The 20,679-nt window shown below is 41.7% G+C and overlaps 1 protein-coding gene across 2 annotated transcripts in view; it reads left to right on the top strand.

Moving 5' to 3' along the window:
* Positions 1-20,679, top strand: part of SATB2 (SATB homeobox 2) — a 133,376-nt gene that overhangs the window by 12,659 nt on the left and 100,038 nt on the right. For both annotated transcript variants that reach the window (XM_054070568.1, XM_054070567.1), the window contains exon 3: positions 10,615-10,791. In XM_054070568.1, coding sequence (XP_053926543.1) covers positions 10,615-10,791 — 177 coding nt within the window. The remainder of the gene's footprint in view (positions 1-10,614; positions 10,792-20,679) is intronic.

A 20,679-nucleotide genomic window follows, 5' to 3' on the forward strand; every position in this document is an offset into this window, starting at 1 on the left:
TAGTAAAAGAAAATGACTTGTATTCTGAGGCTGTGGATAGTTTATGTTGTTTTGGACCCATTTCCCAAGCAGTGATCGAAAACAGATTACAATAACAATTATACAGTCAGAAGATGCAATATCCATTTCTGCTTTAATTGAGTGAAAGAATAATAAAAACATCATTAAGAAAAATGAGGTGGACCTGTCATACACTTTACCAATCTTTAGACTTGGAGAAAATGCAGAGTAACAGAAGTGTGAGCTTTTTTTTTTTTTAAATTTTTCCTTTTTTTTTTTTAACTTTGCTGCTCAAGCTACAAGTCTGGATGGTAGACTTCATATGGGCTGCTTTGAGTAAGTACGCAGTAAGTAGGCGTATTGCTTGACAGCGAAGCTCAAGTTAGGCATTATCTGAGTGTCTTGAGTTTGGCTTAATAATGAGTGTTACGTTTCTGTCATTGCTTTGAGCCTTCCTGCTTACATTAATATGGTCACGATGTCCTGCTGACCTACCAAGTAGATGAGCTAAGAGAATGCCATGGACAGGTGGAAGGTAGTAAAAAAAGACTTCTTTCTCCTTCAAAATAGAATGCTGTGCTATTTCATGGATTTGGGTTTTTTTCATTGTTTTGCCTCTCCGAATCTGTAGCCGTGTATGCTAGTAAAAGTACTCATTCTTTTGAGGTGTTGCTCTTCTGTGACCCTGTAGCTACCTCAGTATTCTGATTTAAGTCAGTATTCTGATTAAAACCCTACAGACAGAAAGGTGGCATGGTGGGCCGTGCTGCAGCTGTGTTCCCCTTGGAAAGAGACCTAACCGTAGGTGAAGGTCCGAGGCTGCAGACACCTGGCTCTCCATTTTCTCTGAAACAGGGTCATAGAGCTGTAAGCAGAAGTGCTTCTTTTGCTGTACCGTACACGGAAAGAGAGATCCTCTTTGTGGTAGCCTTGACTCTTGTCAAATGCCATACAATTTTATAAATCAGCATTAGGAATGGCATTCGGAAGTGAACCGGGAGCCAGTTCAGCCTTCAGAGAGAGATGTAATCTGCTTTCTTTGGCTAACACCTCTCAGTGAGTGCATGCATTTGCACTAGCAGAAATCTCTGGTTCTCCAGTGTGGCTCTGTGTATGTAATGCTGCAGCAATTCAGGCTATTGAGCCCCAAATGCATGTACTGCTGACTCTTAACAAGCCAATGCGCACACTGTAGGTCGGCCTGTTCTTTCCACTCTTTCCCTCAAATATCGTTTACAGGCTGAACAAAGTAAGTGTACTTGCACACCTGAGGAAGAAGATGTACCTCTTAACTCTTGTTCCTGGACCTTGTGACTTGTTTGATAAAAATGTGGTAGCTATTAAAAACTGTTAGGTTAATGTGACCTGCTGACTGATAAAAGTATATGTCCTAGAAAAATAATGTTTGGATGGATAGTTGTCAAATGTCTGATCTCATAATTGTGAAACTGTGGAGTGCTTCCCTCACATCCTTTTCAAGGATCCTTTTCAAGAAAGGCATACGAGAGAATGCCATTCAGAAGTTGCTCTCTCTCTGCAGGGGTGTGGAAGATCGGAGTTGTGAGTAAAGGCCAAGCCCCAGATGCTGGTTCTGACCCGTAATGGGCCGTGGGTGCAGGCTGTCTGGAGGCTTCCCGTGCACTGGCTGGTGAAAAGGCAGACAGGGGCACATCAGCTGCTTTCTAGAGGAGGGGATGACAGAGTGCCTCCTGCTCTTTCTTGGTTGTGGTTCTCTCCTCCACTCATTTTCCCCTGGAGATCTGATGAAAATTTTTGTGGTCCCCTTACACCAGAAAAATAGCATCTAGTAGTAATGTTGCTGTGTCACTGGTTGAACACTTGCTGAAAGCATAGCAGGATGAAGGGCTTTGTCGGTAACCATTGAGTCTGGTGGCATTTATTCTGTCACAGTGTTTAATGTGATTTGTCCTATTTTGACTTGTGCCCATAAGCAGTTCTGCCATACCTGTTGAGACTGGCACTTAAAAGTGAGGTCTTCTAATGCTGTCAGTATCTAAAAGACACGAGGGAAGGAGACAGTGAGTACAGATCCATTCAGCATGGCTTACAGCTGCAGCCGGGCTTGCAGACAGAGGTGTAGATGCAGTAGTTACGTTAGGCTCTTCGTCGAGCATTTGTCTGGTAACATGGAGGAGGGGTGATAGGGTTGTTTCTTTTCCTTGCCATGGGGTGGTTCACAGAGGAATGGACACGAAGGAAAAGAGAGTTTGTTGATAGATCCCTGTGGAGATCCCAAAACAGGCCTGAGTGTGGTACACAGCTCTTTTCCAGAAATAAAACCTCAAACCAGCTTCGAAAGCTTTTCTGTTACATTCCAGGGGACTTATCCCAGTACCAGGAGACTAGTTAATAGAACCTTCATTAAAATGCTTCTGCTAGAAGATGTTTTTTTGCTTTAAAAATTACATAATATGGTGGCATCTGCTAGCACCACCAAAGTTAAGGGCTTATTAGTGGTTCCAGTTTTCAGGGTTTAAAAATGCTGGTCATTAAAATTAATTCTGGGTGGAACTTGGTGTATATTGTCTTAGCCCCTTAGGCAAGTTTTGTTACATAGTTGGGAGCAAAACCAAGAGAAAGCAGTCCCCCAAACCAAAAACCCCTCCCAAACCTTGAGCTTGTTTTTAAGTTACAGAAACCAAAACCCAAAACTTATAGGAAATTAATGGCTTAAGATGATTTTTTTTTTTTAAAAAAAGCACCATTTTAATTTAAAAGTGTTTCCTTCACTGGTTTTGAGTGAAATGAGTATATTTTCCATTAGTTCATATTATAAAGTACTGCTGTGGGGTATCTTTGCTTCTCTTTTAACTGGGAAGCAAATTGAAAGAACTGAGCTATTTTATTTGGGAAAAAAGTATGGTTGTTCTCTATGATCTTATGGGTCTTTTCCAACCTAAATCATTCCTTGATTCTGTTACATGAAGAGAAAAGCCTGTTCTGGCTGAACACATGGCGCTCCGGCACGTCCAGTGGGCTGACTGGTAGGGAAAGCGGAGCTGTTGGTCTCTTCTTCTAGCCCAGGCTCTCTTCTGAGCTCTGGGTTGTCATGACCCTCACTTCTTCCTCATGTAGGTGGAGAGCTGGAAGTGTTTTATTCTCTTGTTTAATTGGTTCTGCCTCCGGGCCGCCATGTGTGCAGTCAGCCCTGGGCTAACTGGGGGGCACAGAGCCCCCTGGCTGCTCTCTTCCTTACCGCTCCCACCCAACCAGTGTGACAGAGTTGAAGTTTAGGTTGAGTTAGTGCAACTAGTTTAGCAAAGCGGATTACTAAGGAAGCCTCATCTCTCTGAGTGGTAACACTGGTGTCCCAGACACACCACAGGAGAGGCTGTGCTAGAGGTAAATGCTGCGTATCCCTCTTTATTTCAGATTTCTTGTTTGTCTCAGCACATGTGCTGAGTGCTGCTTTTCTTTTATAGCATTTTCTGAGAAACTCAAGGATTATCAAATCAAGTTATGAATTTCATAATATGTTTCTGTGGTGGGATAGTGGCCTGGACTATTTTGTGTTAAACGGTAAAGCTGTTACTTCATCTAGGAGAAGGATTCTTTGGCTAGTTAAGCTGTCAGAAGCAGGGGACATCTGCAGATACATTAGTGACTTTGTTATAAAATTTCTTCAGATCTGGGATAGTTGTGGTGGTTGAGAGTATGGAGCCACAGAAAGGACTGGAAGTTGAAGAAGGATGTAAATAATATCTTGCGGTTTGCATTCACCATTGGCTAAAATATAATCTGCAGAAACGAATTTCCTGACTACAGATTTATTGAATGTGTAAAGCCAGAAAAAATAGCTGAGGAGGAGGAGGAGAAAGATATTGTTTTTAGTTTTACTTCCTCTGGCCCTCCTAAGAAGAAAACTTCTACAATGTAATGTTATTTAATTTTATTTTGTTTCTTTGGCAAACGTTGTATTAAAATCATCTGTGGACTGAGCTCTTCTTCACCAGCTTGCATCTTGGAACAAATTATTTGCAGTGGGCTTATAAACCTGTGAAGAGTAGGAGTTTTAACAGCATCACATTACTGGTTGTATGCAAGATCTGATATCTCACGTTTTGTCTAGAAGTCATTGGAGAGCAGAGGATTAGTGGAACGGAAGGTCCTCATTTTTAAACAAAACCTTTGGCTGGAATGAGGTGCTTGCTGCTTTTGTTTTGCATGGGGTTGTGCGGTTGCAAAGATCCTGATATGCTGTCCTGTATTTGACACAGAGATTTCCTGCTGGCCTCCTGGGTGTGCACACCCAGCTTTCTTCACGTGGTTCCGAGTGGTTAGTGACAAACAACTGCAAAGTCATTCCTTCAGTCCTCAGTAAAAAGGATTTACAGGGGAACAATTCTGAGCCTCATAATGAGACTGTTGTGAGCTGGTGCTGATACGTAAAAGGCTGAAACACAGTCCATTTACCCAAACTGAGCGCTTATCGTAAATGAGTTAAGCACCAACAGCTTATGTTCTGTCCGATTTAACGACGTTTGTAATTTATTGGGTAGCTTGAAAGTGAGCCTTAATGGACGTGGCTGATGCTTGCCGAAGAGTGTGAGCTCTGCCTCATCCACCCCATCACTGAAATGCACAGGCACAGGCTGAACCTGGGGTCTGCTTCACGCCTGATCCCTCTGGAGTGTGAGTAGTCCTGTCTTTGTGGCACTGTGGAATGGTGCAGTTGTGCCTGTTCAGCCTGTCCTTGTGCATCCTGTATGGGCAGTCCTCACCTGGACTCTCCAGGATTTTGTGGGGGAGATCTTGCTCACCACTAGCTATAGCTACACTGTAGGTGTGGAGATCAGAATGACAAACTGTTTTTTTAAAATACAACTTGGTGTCTTTCCTCTTAGAAAAAAATGGTTTGGAATGCAGTTGATCTTTTCTCATTGTGAATTTACCTTCTCTCTTTATATGTGATTGTGAAGGTCTTTTCCAACCTAAATGATGCTGTGATTCTGCGTTTGTTCAGCGAGTCGAATCTTGAATAGAAACCTCCTGATTATTAGCATATGCACTAGGTTTTCATTTCCAGTCACTTCAGGATTTGCACTTTACACTGTTTTGAAGAAGTGGATCACTGAAGCTTTGAAGCTTCACTTTTTTTTCCTTCCCTTTTTTTTTTCTTTTTCTTTTTTTGTCCATTTTTTTTCCTTGCTGTTGTTAAGTTTTTCAGAATAGAAATTAGAGATTTATGTTGCACTAGGGTGTCAGATGGCTGTCTTTGGTGCAGAAATTCAGGTATTTCTGAATAACTGAAAGCTGTCAAACGTAGTTTCTGCCTTTTCAATTAGAACTGCAGGATCTGAGCGCAAGAACTGGCAACCTCTCCTGTGCCGCATGGATGCTGCCTTTTAAAACAGTTTTCTCAATTTAGGTTAATTTTTCAAATTTGTTTAAAAGAAGGGGAAGGAAAGTTAAGTAGCAGATCGATGTATGTAAGGTCAGCTGTCTTGCAGTGCAAAGAGAAATAAATAAATGGACTGCTTTCCTGTCACTGCCTTTGCTGGATAAAGGGCTCTTGCCTAAAGGGAAAACAGAAGCAGATAAGGTTTAGGAAATGTTTGTAGTTTGATTGCTTCCTGTGGTTATTGCCAGTTGTGGAGACATGCTTTATTGTTAAATATATGGAATATTTATCTAGATAATTTCCTCAAGACAACTGATGCTTTGCTAGTCGAGCATCCTAGTCTCTGCAGCAGGATGAGGGTCTCATCTGGGAAGTCCAGCTTACTGGTCCAGTCAGTGTTTTGAAGTGTGTGTGAGAATAAACATTTGCGGGTTCTGCTCTTGCTGTTACCTACATTTCCCCCCTCTGCCCCCCTCCCCCTTTCTCTCTACTGGAAGGACCAGCTTTGAGAATGACCCACGTTACAGACTTGGCCAGGGAAAATATTTTCTGCATGCAGTAGTTAGAAGTTTTCAGTAGTTTATGAATTCTCAAATAAATATCCTGAACTCCCAACCATAATGAGAGTTGTTTTTGAGGCAGATTATTCTGCGTGTGTCTGTGTCCTGTTAAAAAAAAATACCAATCAACACGCAAAACCTAAAAAGCCAAAGCACAACAGCAACAACAAAAACTTTATATTTTCCACTTTCTTCATTTGATAAAAATCTCTCCACTGTAGAATGATTTCCTTTGGGTTTGACACCACCATTTGATCTCAGTTTTTAATAATTTTGGTGGGTTTCACTCCCAGAAGAAAACATGCTTGTGCTGTGAAGTATTCCCACTAGAAATCTGGGAAGTCTTAAAACCTCATGTTACTCAGGGCTAAGAACTGCCTTCTTTATTAATTCCCTCCTAGACAACCTCTGTACAGTAAATCTTTCCATAACACCATGCTGTTGAGATTAATCAAGCTGATGTTTGGAAATTGTTCAAATTAGATTAAATTAAATAACACCTAGACGAGGCTCAAAACTTGTGGTGATGGAAACAGATTTTAATCTAAAAAGACACAAATTTTATTGATGCCTCTTCTTAATGGTTGATCTTCATATTATTCTTATTAGGATGCACACGTGCTGCTCCCTATTTAATGACTGGAGAGGTGGGTGGCTGGAATGGTTTAACCTCCTCCTCAGCTCTCTGTATCCTTCTCTTTTCTGCTTTTGATGCCAAACCTGTGATGGTTGTGTGGAAGTGGGCAATGCACAGAAGTTCATTGCTGATAATATCACGTTTATTACCTGCTCTAAAGCATTCATCAGACAAGCTATCATTGGCAGATGAACAAAAGAAACAGTGCAGGACTTCCTAGTATCTGCTCTGTCTTCTCCTTCTAGTTGGCCATTAGAAATTTACAGCTTTTACGTGCAAATCTTAAAACTGAAAATGTATACCAGGGACCTGCATGGATGCAGTACAATAATACTTTTAACTAGCTTCGTGAATTTTGTGAAAATGAATGTTTGATGCAGCAGAGTGTCCAGAGTTTTCACTTCTTGAATTAAATACCTGTTTCTCTTTCCTTCTTTTTTAAGAATGGATCACTCCCTGGTGAAATAAAAATGTAGATTGAAATGGGCAAGGAAGAAAAAACGTGCATTTGGACACAGGTCTCTTTGATACATATTTAATTTCTTCTTAATTTCTCTGCCCTTTAAAAGAGTGTCAGCAAAAAATGCAGCCTATATTTACAGTGTCTTCTCTGTATAATATTGCAGCTTTTTTTGTGAAAGCAACAACATAGCTTTAAAACCCATCTCTGATTTGTTTTAAAAATACACGTTATGCAAAGGAACCAGTCAGCGCTAACTGCTTTGGTTTTCTAGGTAATAGTGGGAACAGTTTTTCCCTGTTCTCTTCCATGGATTAGAAGGAATTTTTACTCTGTATGTATGTCCTTATAAAAGCCTCTGTGCAGATCCCCTAACACTTTATGCAGATGAAGAGCTGTGTATCAGTCAGTTAAGTGAATTAACATTGAGAAGAAAATATCCTTTGTGAGTGCTATTAATGTTTCATGTGCACTCTGGCATTGTGTTCATATTTAAAGAAATAAACTTCCCTTTTTAGCCCTCAGATTACACCTTGCTTTCTCCGTATGTGAAGATCACTGCTGTATGTGCTCTATCATGAGCTGTACAGCATCATTTGCTGCAGCATCTCTCTAAAACTGAGAGAGCAAACGCACCGAAGTTCAATGTGGAAGGATTGAAGCCTTTTTTGTGCGTATGCATGGGTGAGGGACCATGACAGTAGTTCTGGTTGATGGAGCATTAGAAGAAGAGCTCAGGAGTTTCAGGATTTCTGAGTAAGGCTGGCTTATGTTGCTGTAAGACTTGCATTGCATGTGAGACTTCATTATTGATGCTCATTTCCTGCTCTCTGAGTATTGTTTTAAGTTATTCAGTTGGAATGGCAACGAGCAGTGACTGCCTTGTGTTGCTCTTCTGTAAGGGTTCTGTAGTGAGCTGGAGGTGTAATATATGTGCCTAGGAGCAAGACATACTCTGTATCAGTAAAGGTATGTAAAGAGCATGTTGATTTTCAGTTGTAGATATTTTTTTTCCTTCTGATTCCTGTCTACTGAAAGTATGGTGATTTATTTTCAGATAACATCAGGAAACAGCGACGTTTGAGGCAATAAATCTATCGGAGACATTATAGCTTCACTCTCCAGTGCAAAATAGAGAGTGAAGCAGATAGAACTTCCGTAGAGTGAGATTTACTTGAAAATAAGTTGGATTACTGTTCTTTTTCAGCAAAATAGAATTGGTATTAAGATTCCAGACTCTGTAGCGAGAGCGATGAGAATGAGTTAGCAATGGCAGATGTGGTAACCTGCCCTTTGCTCTCTGTTTTTAAGGTACTAATAGCAGCTTATCATCAATTGTGCTGGGTCACTGAGTTCAGACGTGTTTGCAAAAGTTATTTCTGTAGCGGGGTCTTTGCAAGCATGGGCAGCAGGAAAGGGCAGGAAAGTCATCATGGGGAAGAGTCCTGTGGGTCTTTTATGCCATTCATAAATTGATGTCATCAACAACATCAGTTCTGTTTGTACTGAGACAGTAAACGACAGGTGTGGAGAATAGGTGCAATTTCTGTGCTGAAAAGGTGGAAAGACTGTTGTGTGACAAGGAAGGAATCCAGCAGGAGGATAAAAGACGCTGTGGCATTCTTATCATCAGTTTGCATTCACCTACTTTTTCTGTCTTGCCAAAATGTGAATTGCACAACCGATATCACAGCCTCAGCTTTGGCCGAGTATCTTAATCTTTGGTTAAGACGTTAATAGCCCCATCAAAAGTCCTGTGATGGACCGCATGTTCAACAGGAGAGGAATCTTCTCACTTACAGAGGTTACATTTTGTTTTAACTAGTTAAATGATTTATGGACAAGCAGAATTTAGTTTTTAACCTTTGATAGCAATAGAAATTTTGTCATTCAGTTCAGAGGAACAGGATCAGCCTTGTGCTGTCTTCAGGAAAGCACTTAAGAGATTTTTTTTCAATTTTTTTTAATTTTTTTATTTTTTAACTTGCAAAATGCATCAGTTTAACTTAGAATCAAGCAGTGAGGAGCGAGCATCAATGTGATGCCGTAACCTACTTACACATTACTTCAGGATGTGATTTAAAATGAAGAGCTAAAATGCATCAACTTGGTATTGCAGCTTGTAGCTGCTTCTGCTGGCCTGCAGTTAGAATGTTGGATTGGGAGCTGCTCCATGCCAGATAGATCACTAACTGTATATTATGTTTCTGAAATATATTTTAAAGTAAATCTAGTCTCTGCAAATTCAAAGCAAGGAGGATTTAAGTCTCTTAGCAATTGTTACCGATGTGGTCATCTGTTTCAAGGCAGGATGACTTCTGTGAAGGCATGTACAACTGTTGGTTTGTGGATACTGAACCCACTGGTAGTAGAAGATCTTGAATGTATTTAAATGACTTTGTATAGAAGGAGAACTGAAATGTGGCTTTCTCTTTTTTTTCCCTTAAAGAAGTGCCTGGTCCAGGATATTTTTCATGATTGTTGTCTACTGGAAATGGTTATATTTCATTCTGAAGAACAGCAGTGAGAGGTGAACTTTCTGGTAGTATTATGAGCCTTAGCCTATTTGGAGAATAGGTTGAGATTTGCCTCTGCCCAGATATTTCCTAGTTTGTGTAGGGGCTAACAAAGAGTATGTAACCGGGTAATAAATTTCTGCGACTGGAGGCAGTGTTTTTTCCTTTGCCACCCCTTGACTACAGCCTGGCCTGTAGCAGGGGATGGAAATGGCCGTGCGGTTCTGTACATTTTCCATCTATTGTATTTGCCCTCCATGCACACCCTTTGAGTTCCTGCAGATTGGCTTGATTCTCTACTGTCTGTAGTATTGAATCCCCTTAAGTTCATGCCCCACAATTTATTGCCATAGATGACTTGATCCTGTAACCACAAAAGTAAATTTAAAATAAAACAGAACAAAATTGAATCCAGACCACCCCCTGAGTTTTCCACTTCTGTGGTTCCTCCTCATCCTTGATCCTCTTTCACAGAGAGCTGTTCTCACTCTCTTCATACACGACAGCAGGACAACAGCCACTGGCCTCTCTCAGCTGCCAACATAAGGTTATCATTTTCAGCAAAATCGATGCAAGGGTATATTCCTTGTACAGTGAGAAGACTGGCCGTGGTCTGGAAATGTGCAAATAAGCCTGTCCCAGCCAAGGACTCTGTCTGGGACTGACCTCTGCTGATTCCTCAATGCATTCACTGTGTGGAGAGAAGCAGAAGCAGCATTTGTGTGTCAGGTGTTCATATGGCTGAATATGACCTGATAGAATAGAGACATTCATGGAGCTGTAGAAGACTTCTGCAATGTTGAAAAGGTCTTATTAGGAAATCTTGTTCGTCCTCATGCTGACTGTGATTCTGTTGCTGAATTGTATTCTCTGGAGCTTTTAGTGTGGTTTTTAAATGAGTCAAGTGATGAGACTTCAGTATTTCCCTTGGAAAGAAAACAAAAGCTATCCCACGGGCAAGACAAGATTTGCACTTAAGATGAGCCTTCTAGGAGGTGTTTTAATTTATAGCTTTAATCAGAGATGTATGACACATTTCTTGTTCCTCTCTTATTGATGCTCTTTTTTTTTTCAACTAGGTTTGATGATTCCAGTCTTTTGTGTGGTGGAGCAGTCGGACGCCTCTCTTGAATACGATAATCGAGAAGAGCATGCTGAGTTCGTTCTGGTTCGCAAAGATGTGCTCTTTAGCCAGCTGGTGGAGACAGCGCTCCTGGCTCTGGGGTATTCCCACAGTTCTGCAGCTCAGGCACAAGGTATTCAATAAAGTTCTTTTCCCTCTTTCTCTGCACTGCCAGAAGACAGCATCTTGAGGTTGTTTGATATAAGGATAAACCAAGAAAATTGGTGGTGAGTCTTGGAAATGGTTATATCGCTTATGTTGATTGCTTAATCTTAAACTAGGTGTACAACATTGTTAGCCTGCCTAGAAAGCATTAGCTGGATCTTGCTGAAGTGTGAAATATGGTGATAATGAGCAGTCAGGATATCCATGACACGTTCATTCTGTGCCACAAGGCAGGGCTGCTTCTTCGAGGAAGTCAGCACAGAGGAACTGGATAGAACCTCTAGGTGTACAGCTAGGTGGTATCTAGACACATTCCTCTTTGTGTCAGGGACATTTTGAACAGCGCATTACAGTCTTTAATTTTTAAAATTCTACATTCTATGTGATGGTTATATAAAAACACATGCTCTCTTTATGGCTGACAGTTGTAGTGCTAAATGTGCAGGCTTATTTCTCTGTTTTCACCTACCTACTATATGGCTGCAAAGCCCATTAGTAAAGCTCTACAGTGTCTTCCACTTAGAGATGATTTTCCAGTAGCAGCGAAATCTTAAAATGAACAAAGCTTTCCTCGCCCTACCCTAAATATCAGCTTGAAAAATACAAACCTGAAATCCTAATCTTGAGGGAAGACAGGCAGGAGGTGGTAGGGTGGGAACAATCTTTCCAGAATGAACTTTGCATTTCAAGAGGCTTTTTTATGCTAAGCAGGTTATTTCAGTGCTTATTCTTTTGGATGAGAAACCTGTAAGTTTCAGTTTCATCTCTATGTCATTAATAAAACCTGTGCCTATTTAGAGTAGTTTAGTGGAAGCTTTGCCTGCGGATTTGGATTTTGTCTGTTGATTTTAGTTATTTTTGTATAGCTAGGTATTTGAGCGTGTGAACAGAGGGAGCAGCGGTGGTGTTGAATCCAGGAGTTCCAAGCAGTGGTTAATAGCGCAGTACAAACTTCTTTCCAAGCAGAGTGATAATGATTCATTTCCTCTGGTGGCCTCTGCTCTGTGAGAGAGGCTTAGATTCTGCATACAGGCAGAGCTCATGCACATGTTTATTTACACAACATGGTAATAAAAGCTCTTCAAGAAGGTAGTTGTTTTGGGTTTTTTAATATGAAGCATCTAATGTCGTTTTAGGGATGCTTTTTTTTCTGAATGTAAAAGGTCAGCGTATCCCACTGTTTCCATCCTGGTGAGCCAGCTTCCTGTTTGACAGCACTATCCATCTCAGTTAACACAGTTGCTAAATGTGTTGCGAGCTAACATGTGGAACACGCTGCATTAGGTGGCCAAGATTTGATTCTTGGCACTTACAAAGGGGAATGGGCTTTGCGAGAAACCTGCTCCAAGGAGGCATGCCATTCAGTGCAGTGATCCACAGTGGCTGAGCATCTCACTTGGGGGAACCTGGCTTTGCAGCATCTCTCCTTTGTGAGAACAGTAAGGAGGAGAGACAGCTTGGCTTGTGAAGGAAATTAGTCACTGCGCAGGGAGGAAACGGCCACCGCATTTTTGAGCTACAGGCTTTGACAAAGAGCAGGTTCTTATACTAATCTGTCGCTTGATGTGTTGCTCAAATAACTCATCTAGAAAATAAAAGTTGAATCTCTAATTGTTGTAATTAGTCTAAAAGAAAAGACTTCAGGAATTTTTGTCTTTAAGTCAGCAATTACCTTACACTAGGAAACAGATGGTAGAATATGTATAGAAATGACAGCAAATACCTTAAAGATCTGTCAGCTAACAGATATTTTACTTGGTGAGTTTATTTACCTTTACACCAAAGGACCAGTTCTCCAAAGTCTTTTATACGTCCTGGGCAAATACTGCAGGTCATGCTGATTTTAAGATATGGACCTGAAGTACGCAGCATGCTGTATAGTATCTTCCTTCTGTGCCAGTTGTCTGCATACTGAGAGGTGAGGTACAGGCAGAGGCAGAGTGCTAACAGATCTCTGAGCATTTTTGGTTTGATGGAAAAATTTGTAAAATATAGGGCTACAATGCGCCAACTAGATCTGACAGAAGCATGCTGCTAAATTGTTGATACAGGGATTTATTTGGGAACACAGTTTTCTGATATTAAAAAGATAAAGAAAAAACGTAAAGCTATTTGCTTTACTCATTCTGGTTATAGAAAAAGTATGCTTCTGTCCTAGTGCTTGGATTGACTTCATTTAGCAATATACCGTGATAAACTGTCACTTAGTTCTTTATGATCAGTTGAATTACAGGATCTGCCTGAGAAGCTGAAGATCCTCAGGTGTGTTTTTCAAAATGATAGAGCTTTGAGCAACAAGCTGTGCAGAACACTGACATGGGTAGGTGTCTCCATGTCCTCCAGGGACAAAGGAAATGTGAGCTTGTCACAGCTTTTGTATTGTAAAGGCTGCCTAAGCTGTTATATAGCCTATAATAGTTGTTGCTTTTTGATTTGGGAAAGTGTTTCATTCCCTCTCCTCTCTTGTTTTTGATGACTGTAAGAGGAGTAGCAATGTTCACTTCATCTTCTGGGAAACATCTTGCCTTTGCCTGTTTCTTTTAGAGCAGGGTCTCCAGTGGCAGATAAAAGAGCTGGTTGTGAGGGAAAAGAGGAATTGCAGCAGCACAGAGAATTGCTGTGCAGTTTCACACTGCCTTTGCTGCATTTCGCCATGGCACTTTGACAGACCTGCTGAGGACAGAGCAGATGACCTGCCTCATGCTTGGCAGCTGCATGGTAGCGTGGCAGAGTCTGGGTGCCAGAAGGGAAATGTGGCATGGAGGGGTAGGTGGTGTGCTGCCTCCCTGAGGGGTCTGTGTTCTCATCATTAGGTAAACTGAGAAACCTTAGTGTAAGTAATCCTGACACAAATAGGTATCAGGAGGTATACACCAAGGTGGCCTCATGCCTCACTGGAAGAAGCTCTGTGTTCCCACACAATTTGGGCACAACACATTTATTCCACAAACAGCTGGTTGTGAACATTTTGTTGTTGATGGTGGCAAGAGCAGACACTTTTCCAGCAAGTGCTGCCCTCGTGAAACTTCCCTTTTCTGACAGGAGCTGTGAAAAGTCTTCTGGAACAGCATGGGAATTCGTTAACAGCTTGGTACTGGGGTGTGAAAGATGGTGGTGTGAATGGCAACAAAGGTTTAATAAACATTTATGTATTTTTCTTTCATCACTTGAGTCTACACCTGACACTAGGGAACCTGCTACACGTGCTTTCCAGAGAGGAAGAGAGTTAGGCTTTAAAGGGGCACCTGCTCTATGTGTAGTTTTATAAAATTTACATGCCCTGCTGCAGTTATTTATTTCTTTTTTGGTGGGTGGGGTGTTCTTACTGGGCGCTGCAAAGAGAAGGGAGCTGGTAGGGGCTACGCACAGTGTATGATACTGAGTAGTATGAAAGTAGCTGCAATCTGGAGTACCTTGTGTGCAGTCCTGCAGCTTTGGGACCTGCTGGGAAAGCTAATTCCCTCCTCATTGTGGGATAGAAGAAGAGCAGTGCTAGTCTGACGCTTTCAGTGAGTTCAGCTTTCTTAGACTCTATATGAAAAATGAAATAGTGTGATTTCTTGTGAATATATGTATATGTGTTTTTGATTTTGGCCAGTTCCTTGTTAGCTGTCATTAGTGTATATGCAGAAGTGGTGTACATTGTCTGTAAAATCTTGCTAAGCTGGCCCATCAGAATGGAGTTTGCACATTGGCAGGGTGGTATGGAGTGCCCGTTGTTTGTGGGCAGCTTAGCCAGGCACTGGCAAAGTAGTTGGTTGGGTTAGTTGCTGTGGGTAACCGCTGCAAGGAAAGGAGTGTGCAGAAGATGCCACGTGGAGCAGAACTAGGGGTGAGAAAACAGCAGAGGAAAGTTAACACAGTGCAAGAGAAACATTAGACATTTCCTGTCTCTGTGGAGATGGCCAAGCCCTGGTTCTCAAGCAGTGTATTGCTGTGGGCAGAGCCGTTGCAAGAGGCAGTGTTTTGAGTTAGTGCCTTGGAGGCCACTTTTCATGCTGCCCTGTTCCTTCTAGTGCTGTGTACTGACTGAAGAGTTGGAAGTCTTATGGATGCAAGGAGCTGCAGCTGGCTGCTCTGAGTGGAAGGCTGGAAGGAGAGGCTGGCAGTGGTCAGTGGGGAAGGTGCAAGACAAGAATGAGAAACAGAAAAGACTTAAGCATCTTGCCATGCAAAATGTGGAGTTGCAATAGCTGGGGTTAGAGGAGAGGGGTGCTCTGTGGGGATCATGACTTAGGGAGTTGAGGCCAGACAGCATTGGCCCAGTCAACCTTGCACAACTGGAGTGAAGAAGAGGGAAATTTTGTCGTTGCCAGCCAGTGCCTGGCCAGAGTAGCTGACAGGGTACCTCAGCCCTGGTGTCATGACATCCAGAGGTGTATCTCAGGACCACCTGTCCTATTTTCATCTGCCTCACCTATGAGGCTCTGATATCCCTTGGAGCCATGGGAAGCTGTGAGATAGGCTTGGCTTGGTGTTGGTGCTTCTGCAGAGCATTATGTTCTGGGGCACTAATGGAACTGTTCTTGCCATGAGAGAGAAAGTTTGCTCTCCTGCACATATAGCAAGGAAATCAAGGCACAGACAGGTAAGGGCTCTCGTCTAGATACACAGTGCACATGGCTGGGGCAGGAGAGAACAGTGACTGCAAGTGTGTTCCTTGCCCTCAAGAGTCTAAACAAGTAAGGTCAACCCTGCTCTCTGCTGTTTATTGGAGGCCTCTTGCACTTGTGACGTGCCTTTAAGCAGTATTTCAAAGCAGAGACCAGATCTGTTCGATATGGTCATGTTTAGTGAATCAGTCCAAACCTCGGGCTACCCTGTCTGAGAATGTGGCAGCCTGAATGCTGGGCTCCTTCCCTCTGGCTGGTGCTTGTGAGACCAATATGACCATTTTGTCACTTACGAGATTATAACCATGTCTACAAATATGTGTAAATACTGATGAGGGAATGGATTTGCCTAAGATGGTCCAAGAGGAAGGACTTGAGCATCTGTGCTGTCACCAGGACCACAACAGCTTCCAGCTGAATGTCGGGTAAAAGCAGAACATACCAGCTGGGAGCTGCATTGAACATGCACAAACTAGTTTTATATTTCTGTATCAAGAAACATACAGTAAAAGTGTAGTGAAACCCTGCTAAACTGTGTGTGATGTGTGCAGCTCAGTTTGCTGCAGCTGGGAAGACCAGATACGCTATTTTTAATACAGTTGCGAGGTAGCAGTATGAGAGAAATGAGAGGACACCTGGGTTTGGGTTTCTTCTATGAGTAATGTGGAATAACTTACAAAGATGCTACAATGTGCAATGTTCTGACTCTTTAGGCAAGTGCTCAGTGCTGTTTGTATGTCTTCCTGTTCATGTGTTCAAAGACCTTCTAGTCAGTATTATACTGTTTTTTAATGAATAGGAGACACTGGTGATATAATGACTTAAATAACTAGACAATACAGCTATCAACAAAATAAATGCTGGGTCATTTCTTGCCCCTGTCCCTGTTTGCTGCTTTTTTCTTTTACGTTTGTACACAGCTAGCCTAGTGGTCTTACTTAACAGAGTTACCAGGCCATGTAGAGTTGCTCTATTTCTCTCAACTCAAGCTCTTTTGCTACAAAGTATGATCACCCTGCTAAACCAATGCCTCTTAAAAGAAAACCAAATAAATCCACCGCAAAACAAATGAAAGAAACTAACCCAGCTCTCTTCAGAGTTCTTTTCAGCAGTGTGGTCTTACTCCAGCTGTAATGAACTGCTCTTTACCTTAGTCATCTCCTTTGCACCCCTTGCTTCTACTGGGGACTTCTTTTTATGGGTAAGCTCATCTTTCTTCTCTCCAGTTTTGCAGGTGAATTTATAAAAGGCCCAAATCAAACAATTTAACACCAATATTTGTGACTAAAAATGGACATCTTACAGTAAACTCTGGCACACGATCTCATGACAACATGTCTGGGATTGCTGAGCAGGCTGGATTTCTTGCAGGGATATTCAGTCATCCAGATCAAAGTTTTCTTTGTAAAAGTTGTTCCTTCTTGAATTGTACATTGCTGGTGTTGTATTCTTTGTCTTTCTCACTGATGTTTGAAGAAAATGGGCTGAGTCCTTCTCAAATATTTATTTCCCTTCCTGTATACAGACATTTACCAGCAAATCACTGTTTTGTCTACCCTACAAAACTACATGAGGATTGCAAGTGAAACTCAATTATGGGAGCCATGAGATAAAGTCAGAATTTAATGAGAATATTGAAAACCTCTTCCTTCTTTGTTTTTTTTGATAGGCATTTCAGTGCATAATGGACACAGGGTTTGAAAGGCACCCTTGTCAAAGGTTCAGCATCCCATGGCTTTTCAGTTAAAGCCCCAGAGTTTTCTTTAAATGTTGCTTGGAACTCTTGAGAAATCTGATGTAAAAAATAAAAGGAGAGGTAAAGATTTAGGCTAGTTGTATTTGTAGCGTTGACCAAAATTAGTGTGGGGTTTTTTGTGAAAAATGTGACATATAAAGAAATGTTAGGATGTCATATTTATATATATAAATAAATATATTTTATGTTTTACTTTGATATATACACAAACATACGTAATATATAGTTTAGTCTATAATATAAATGCATATATATACTTAACACATATACACACATAGAAATATATATTTATATAGATTTATGTATTTATATAGAAGTATAATATATGTATATGGTAACAAAAGATCAAAATCCAAGTAATAGCCCAACCTTTCAGGTTACTTGTCACCCTCGTTCTTCATCTGTGCTGTTATTTTAAGTAACCTCATTAACCCAACAGAATGAACTCTAATGAATAGTTGGTTCTTTGATAAGCTCACTGTGAAAGTTCCTAACTTCCAACCAGCAGTCAGAAAATATCTCTCTTTTTCTTCTCTGCCAGCCTGTCACGCTGCTGTGTGTAAAAGTTGCCCAGTGCTACTGGCTTTCTGATCCCAATATATTGTTTACAGGATTCTTGTGATGGAACAAAACCTTTTACAAATAATAACCTATTTTTCTAGATGGCAAACATCTAGGTAGTGTGAGTAAATAGGTAATTTATTAGTGTTTGAACAGCTTAAAGGGGGGTAATCAAAGGGAGCCCTGAACATCTCAGCACTTCTGTCACATACGCGGTCTAGCGCTGAGCACAGCACCGCTGGTGAGCAGGAGAGGAGACAGGGGGACAGGAGGGAGCGGAGTGGACAGAGACAGCTTTGGCTGTCCGGGTGAAGCACCCTTCCTTCCTTCCTGGTGTCTGTGAGCCTTTGCATACCCTGTGGGAGTTTGAGGCAAAGTGCTTTGAGATGCATCACATTTGGTAGCAGCTCTGGGGAACTTGTTGCGAGTGGCCCGTGTGTCATTTGTTCATTCCACAGTCATAAAGGATCAAACTCGGACTGTGCTGTGGGTAGAAATAGTTAAACCTTTTATTCCTCTCTCCCCCTTTGTCTCTGAGAAATATTGCTGTGGCCTCAACAACAAATCGGTGCTTCTGTTCGACGAGGACCGTATTCGTTAGTGCTTTCCATTCACTTTATGTTGCAGGCTGCGTGCAGAAAGATCATGTTCCAGGACAGAAGTTTTTTCAAGCTTTGCACTCTTCAAGGAAAGATTTGCACAGATTCTTCCAGATTTATAAGCCAATGAAGAAATGCTGGGGAAATTGAGCCACAGGCTTTTTTGTGTCACAGCAACCCTTATAGTAGTTTGGAGTGAAATAAAAATAAAATTCACTCTGAAAGGCCTGTGTGTCCCCAATTAAAAGCTTACACCAGCATTTCGTAAATTCTAATTTTTCTTGACCCTCTTCCCAGCCTCTCAGCTAAGCCCACAAGCCCATGAACCACTGCTATTTTTGAGGAAAATTGGAAAACAGTGTTTATTAATTTTTAATTAATTAAAAGAAAATTTTTGTTGTCTTTTTCTTGCATGAATCTGATAATAAAGCAGTGCTGTATTTAAAAATTTAAATTAGGTTAGACTCGGGCTTTCCCTCTCCAGAGAAGGAAAATGAGGGGCAGTTAGCAGCCCATTAGCTAACAACCTAAATATTTAAATGTTCAGTAGCATGAGGAAAGCAAAGCCTGGTGGTTAACATGTTAGCGTATCTTTTATTTTGCCCCTTTTTTTTCCCTTTTCTTTTTTAGACCTTCTTGTCTGCTGAGATTTTTTTTTTTCTTTTCCCAATCCCTGCTGTAGGTTAAGGGAAGCAGGATTTTAATCCTGAGGCACAAGGAGATGCCTTTCACCCCAGCTGCGGATTCCCTTGCCCCATCTGCCTTCCCTACAGAGGCACAAACTGAGCCCACGTCCAGTTGCTTCTTTCTTGTAACCTAGTAGAGGCAGGGCTTGGCCCAGCTGTGCTTCTGCTTATGGGGAAGCACATCCCAAGTTTTGGGATCCCTGGTTTGCCTTGGTTGGATGTTCCCCTATGCAGCATTTGTAATGGATATGCTGCTGGACCAAAAGCAGAGCTCTTGCTGCTGGCCTGTCTGAAGTCCATTTATCATCAGCGTCCCGATCTGGATCTCGCTGCATTTGTGAAGGGGAATTGATTTGAGTGTGAGGAGAGCAAGGGTGCGGGCTGTGGGGTCCCTGGCGAGCTCATGGTGTGAGTACTTCTCAGTCCCCCTTAGCCGCACAGAAGAGCTAAGCATGAAACCCCAGTTTGTTTTGAAGCTGAAAGCCTGACAAGGTAAGGGGAGAAAACTTAAAGGGGATAAATGGAACGTGTTTCCTGGTTTAAAAACAAAGCAAGAAAAGAGAGAGGGCAAAACACCCTGACCCCTGCGCTCTGTCTAATCATCTCTTCAGGGAAGATCGGTCTGGCATTGACAGCAAAAGGTCGTTTCAGAGGATTTCTCACCGCTGCCTGTGAGCATTGTAGAAGGGACCCAGCTTTAATCCTCCTGCCCTTACTGGAATATAAATGAACCTGTCAGTCAGCAACTGTGTTTGATGTTTGCATCTTTTCATACTGTTTGAATTTTACAAGGGCAATCTGCCCTCCCTCATTGTTTGCCACCGGGGGTCTGCAGGAGATTAAATGGCTACATTTACAGAATGGAAAGGATGAGCAGAAGACAATGCTATTAGTGACCTCCTTTAGCCTAGGATCCTGCTCGCTGGAACCTCACTCGGAGAGCAGCAGTGAAGGTTCAAATTCAAGCTGTGGCTGAGAAAAGTGTGTGCATGTGTCCTCCTCGTGTCCACTGAGCTTCCTGGTTATTCGGGTTGGGTGTCTCTTCCTCTCCGTACTGGTGGAAAGGCATATGGAGAACTGGTCATAATCTGTCTTCCTTTTGGCCAGTAAAGACCTGTGATATATCCAGACAACTTAAAAAAATATATGTTTTTACAGGTGTGATTATAAAGAGGAATTCCATCAAGTCAAATGAGATGAGATTGAGGTATTTTTCACCAGGCATTTACGGGCAATTTACTCTTAACTTTATTCCAACAGAAAAATAATTCTACTAGGATAAAGTAGCTCTCAATTAAAAAATGAAGCTGTAGTAATCCTGGGATCTGAGGTCTGTATTTCATTCTGTTTTCACTCCCCAGTTTTGTATGGGCAGCATCTTTGACTTCACCTGGCTGTTTCCACAGTTACCAATAAACAGTTAAATTCAAACAAGCGAGCGAGGAGGAGAATGCCTGTGCCAGTCAGGATTCTTAGCTAAATTGCTTTCATACTTTGTTTTTATAATATATTTGCTGCTTAGCCACATTTTGGCCTTTTTCCTTTTTGTAACAGAAATCATTATGTGGGATAGCTAGCAGATAGTTCCTACTTTCACAGCGACAACTCCATGCTAAAAATGTCCCTTGTCATGGAGATCGT

The sequence above is a fragment of the Cuculus canorus genome, chromosome 6 (assembly GCF_017976375.1).
Source record: "Cuculus canorus isolate bCucCan1 chromosome 6, bCucCan1.pri, whole genome shotgun sequence".
Lineage (NCBI taxonomy): Eukaryota > Metazoa > Chordata > Aves > Cuculiformes > Cuculidae > Cuculus > Cuculus canorus.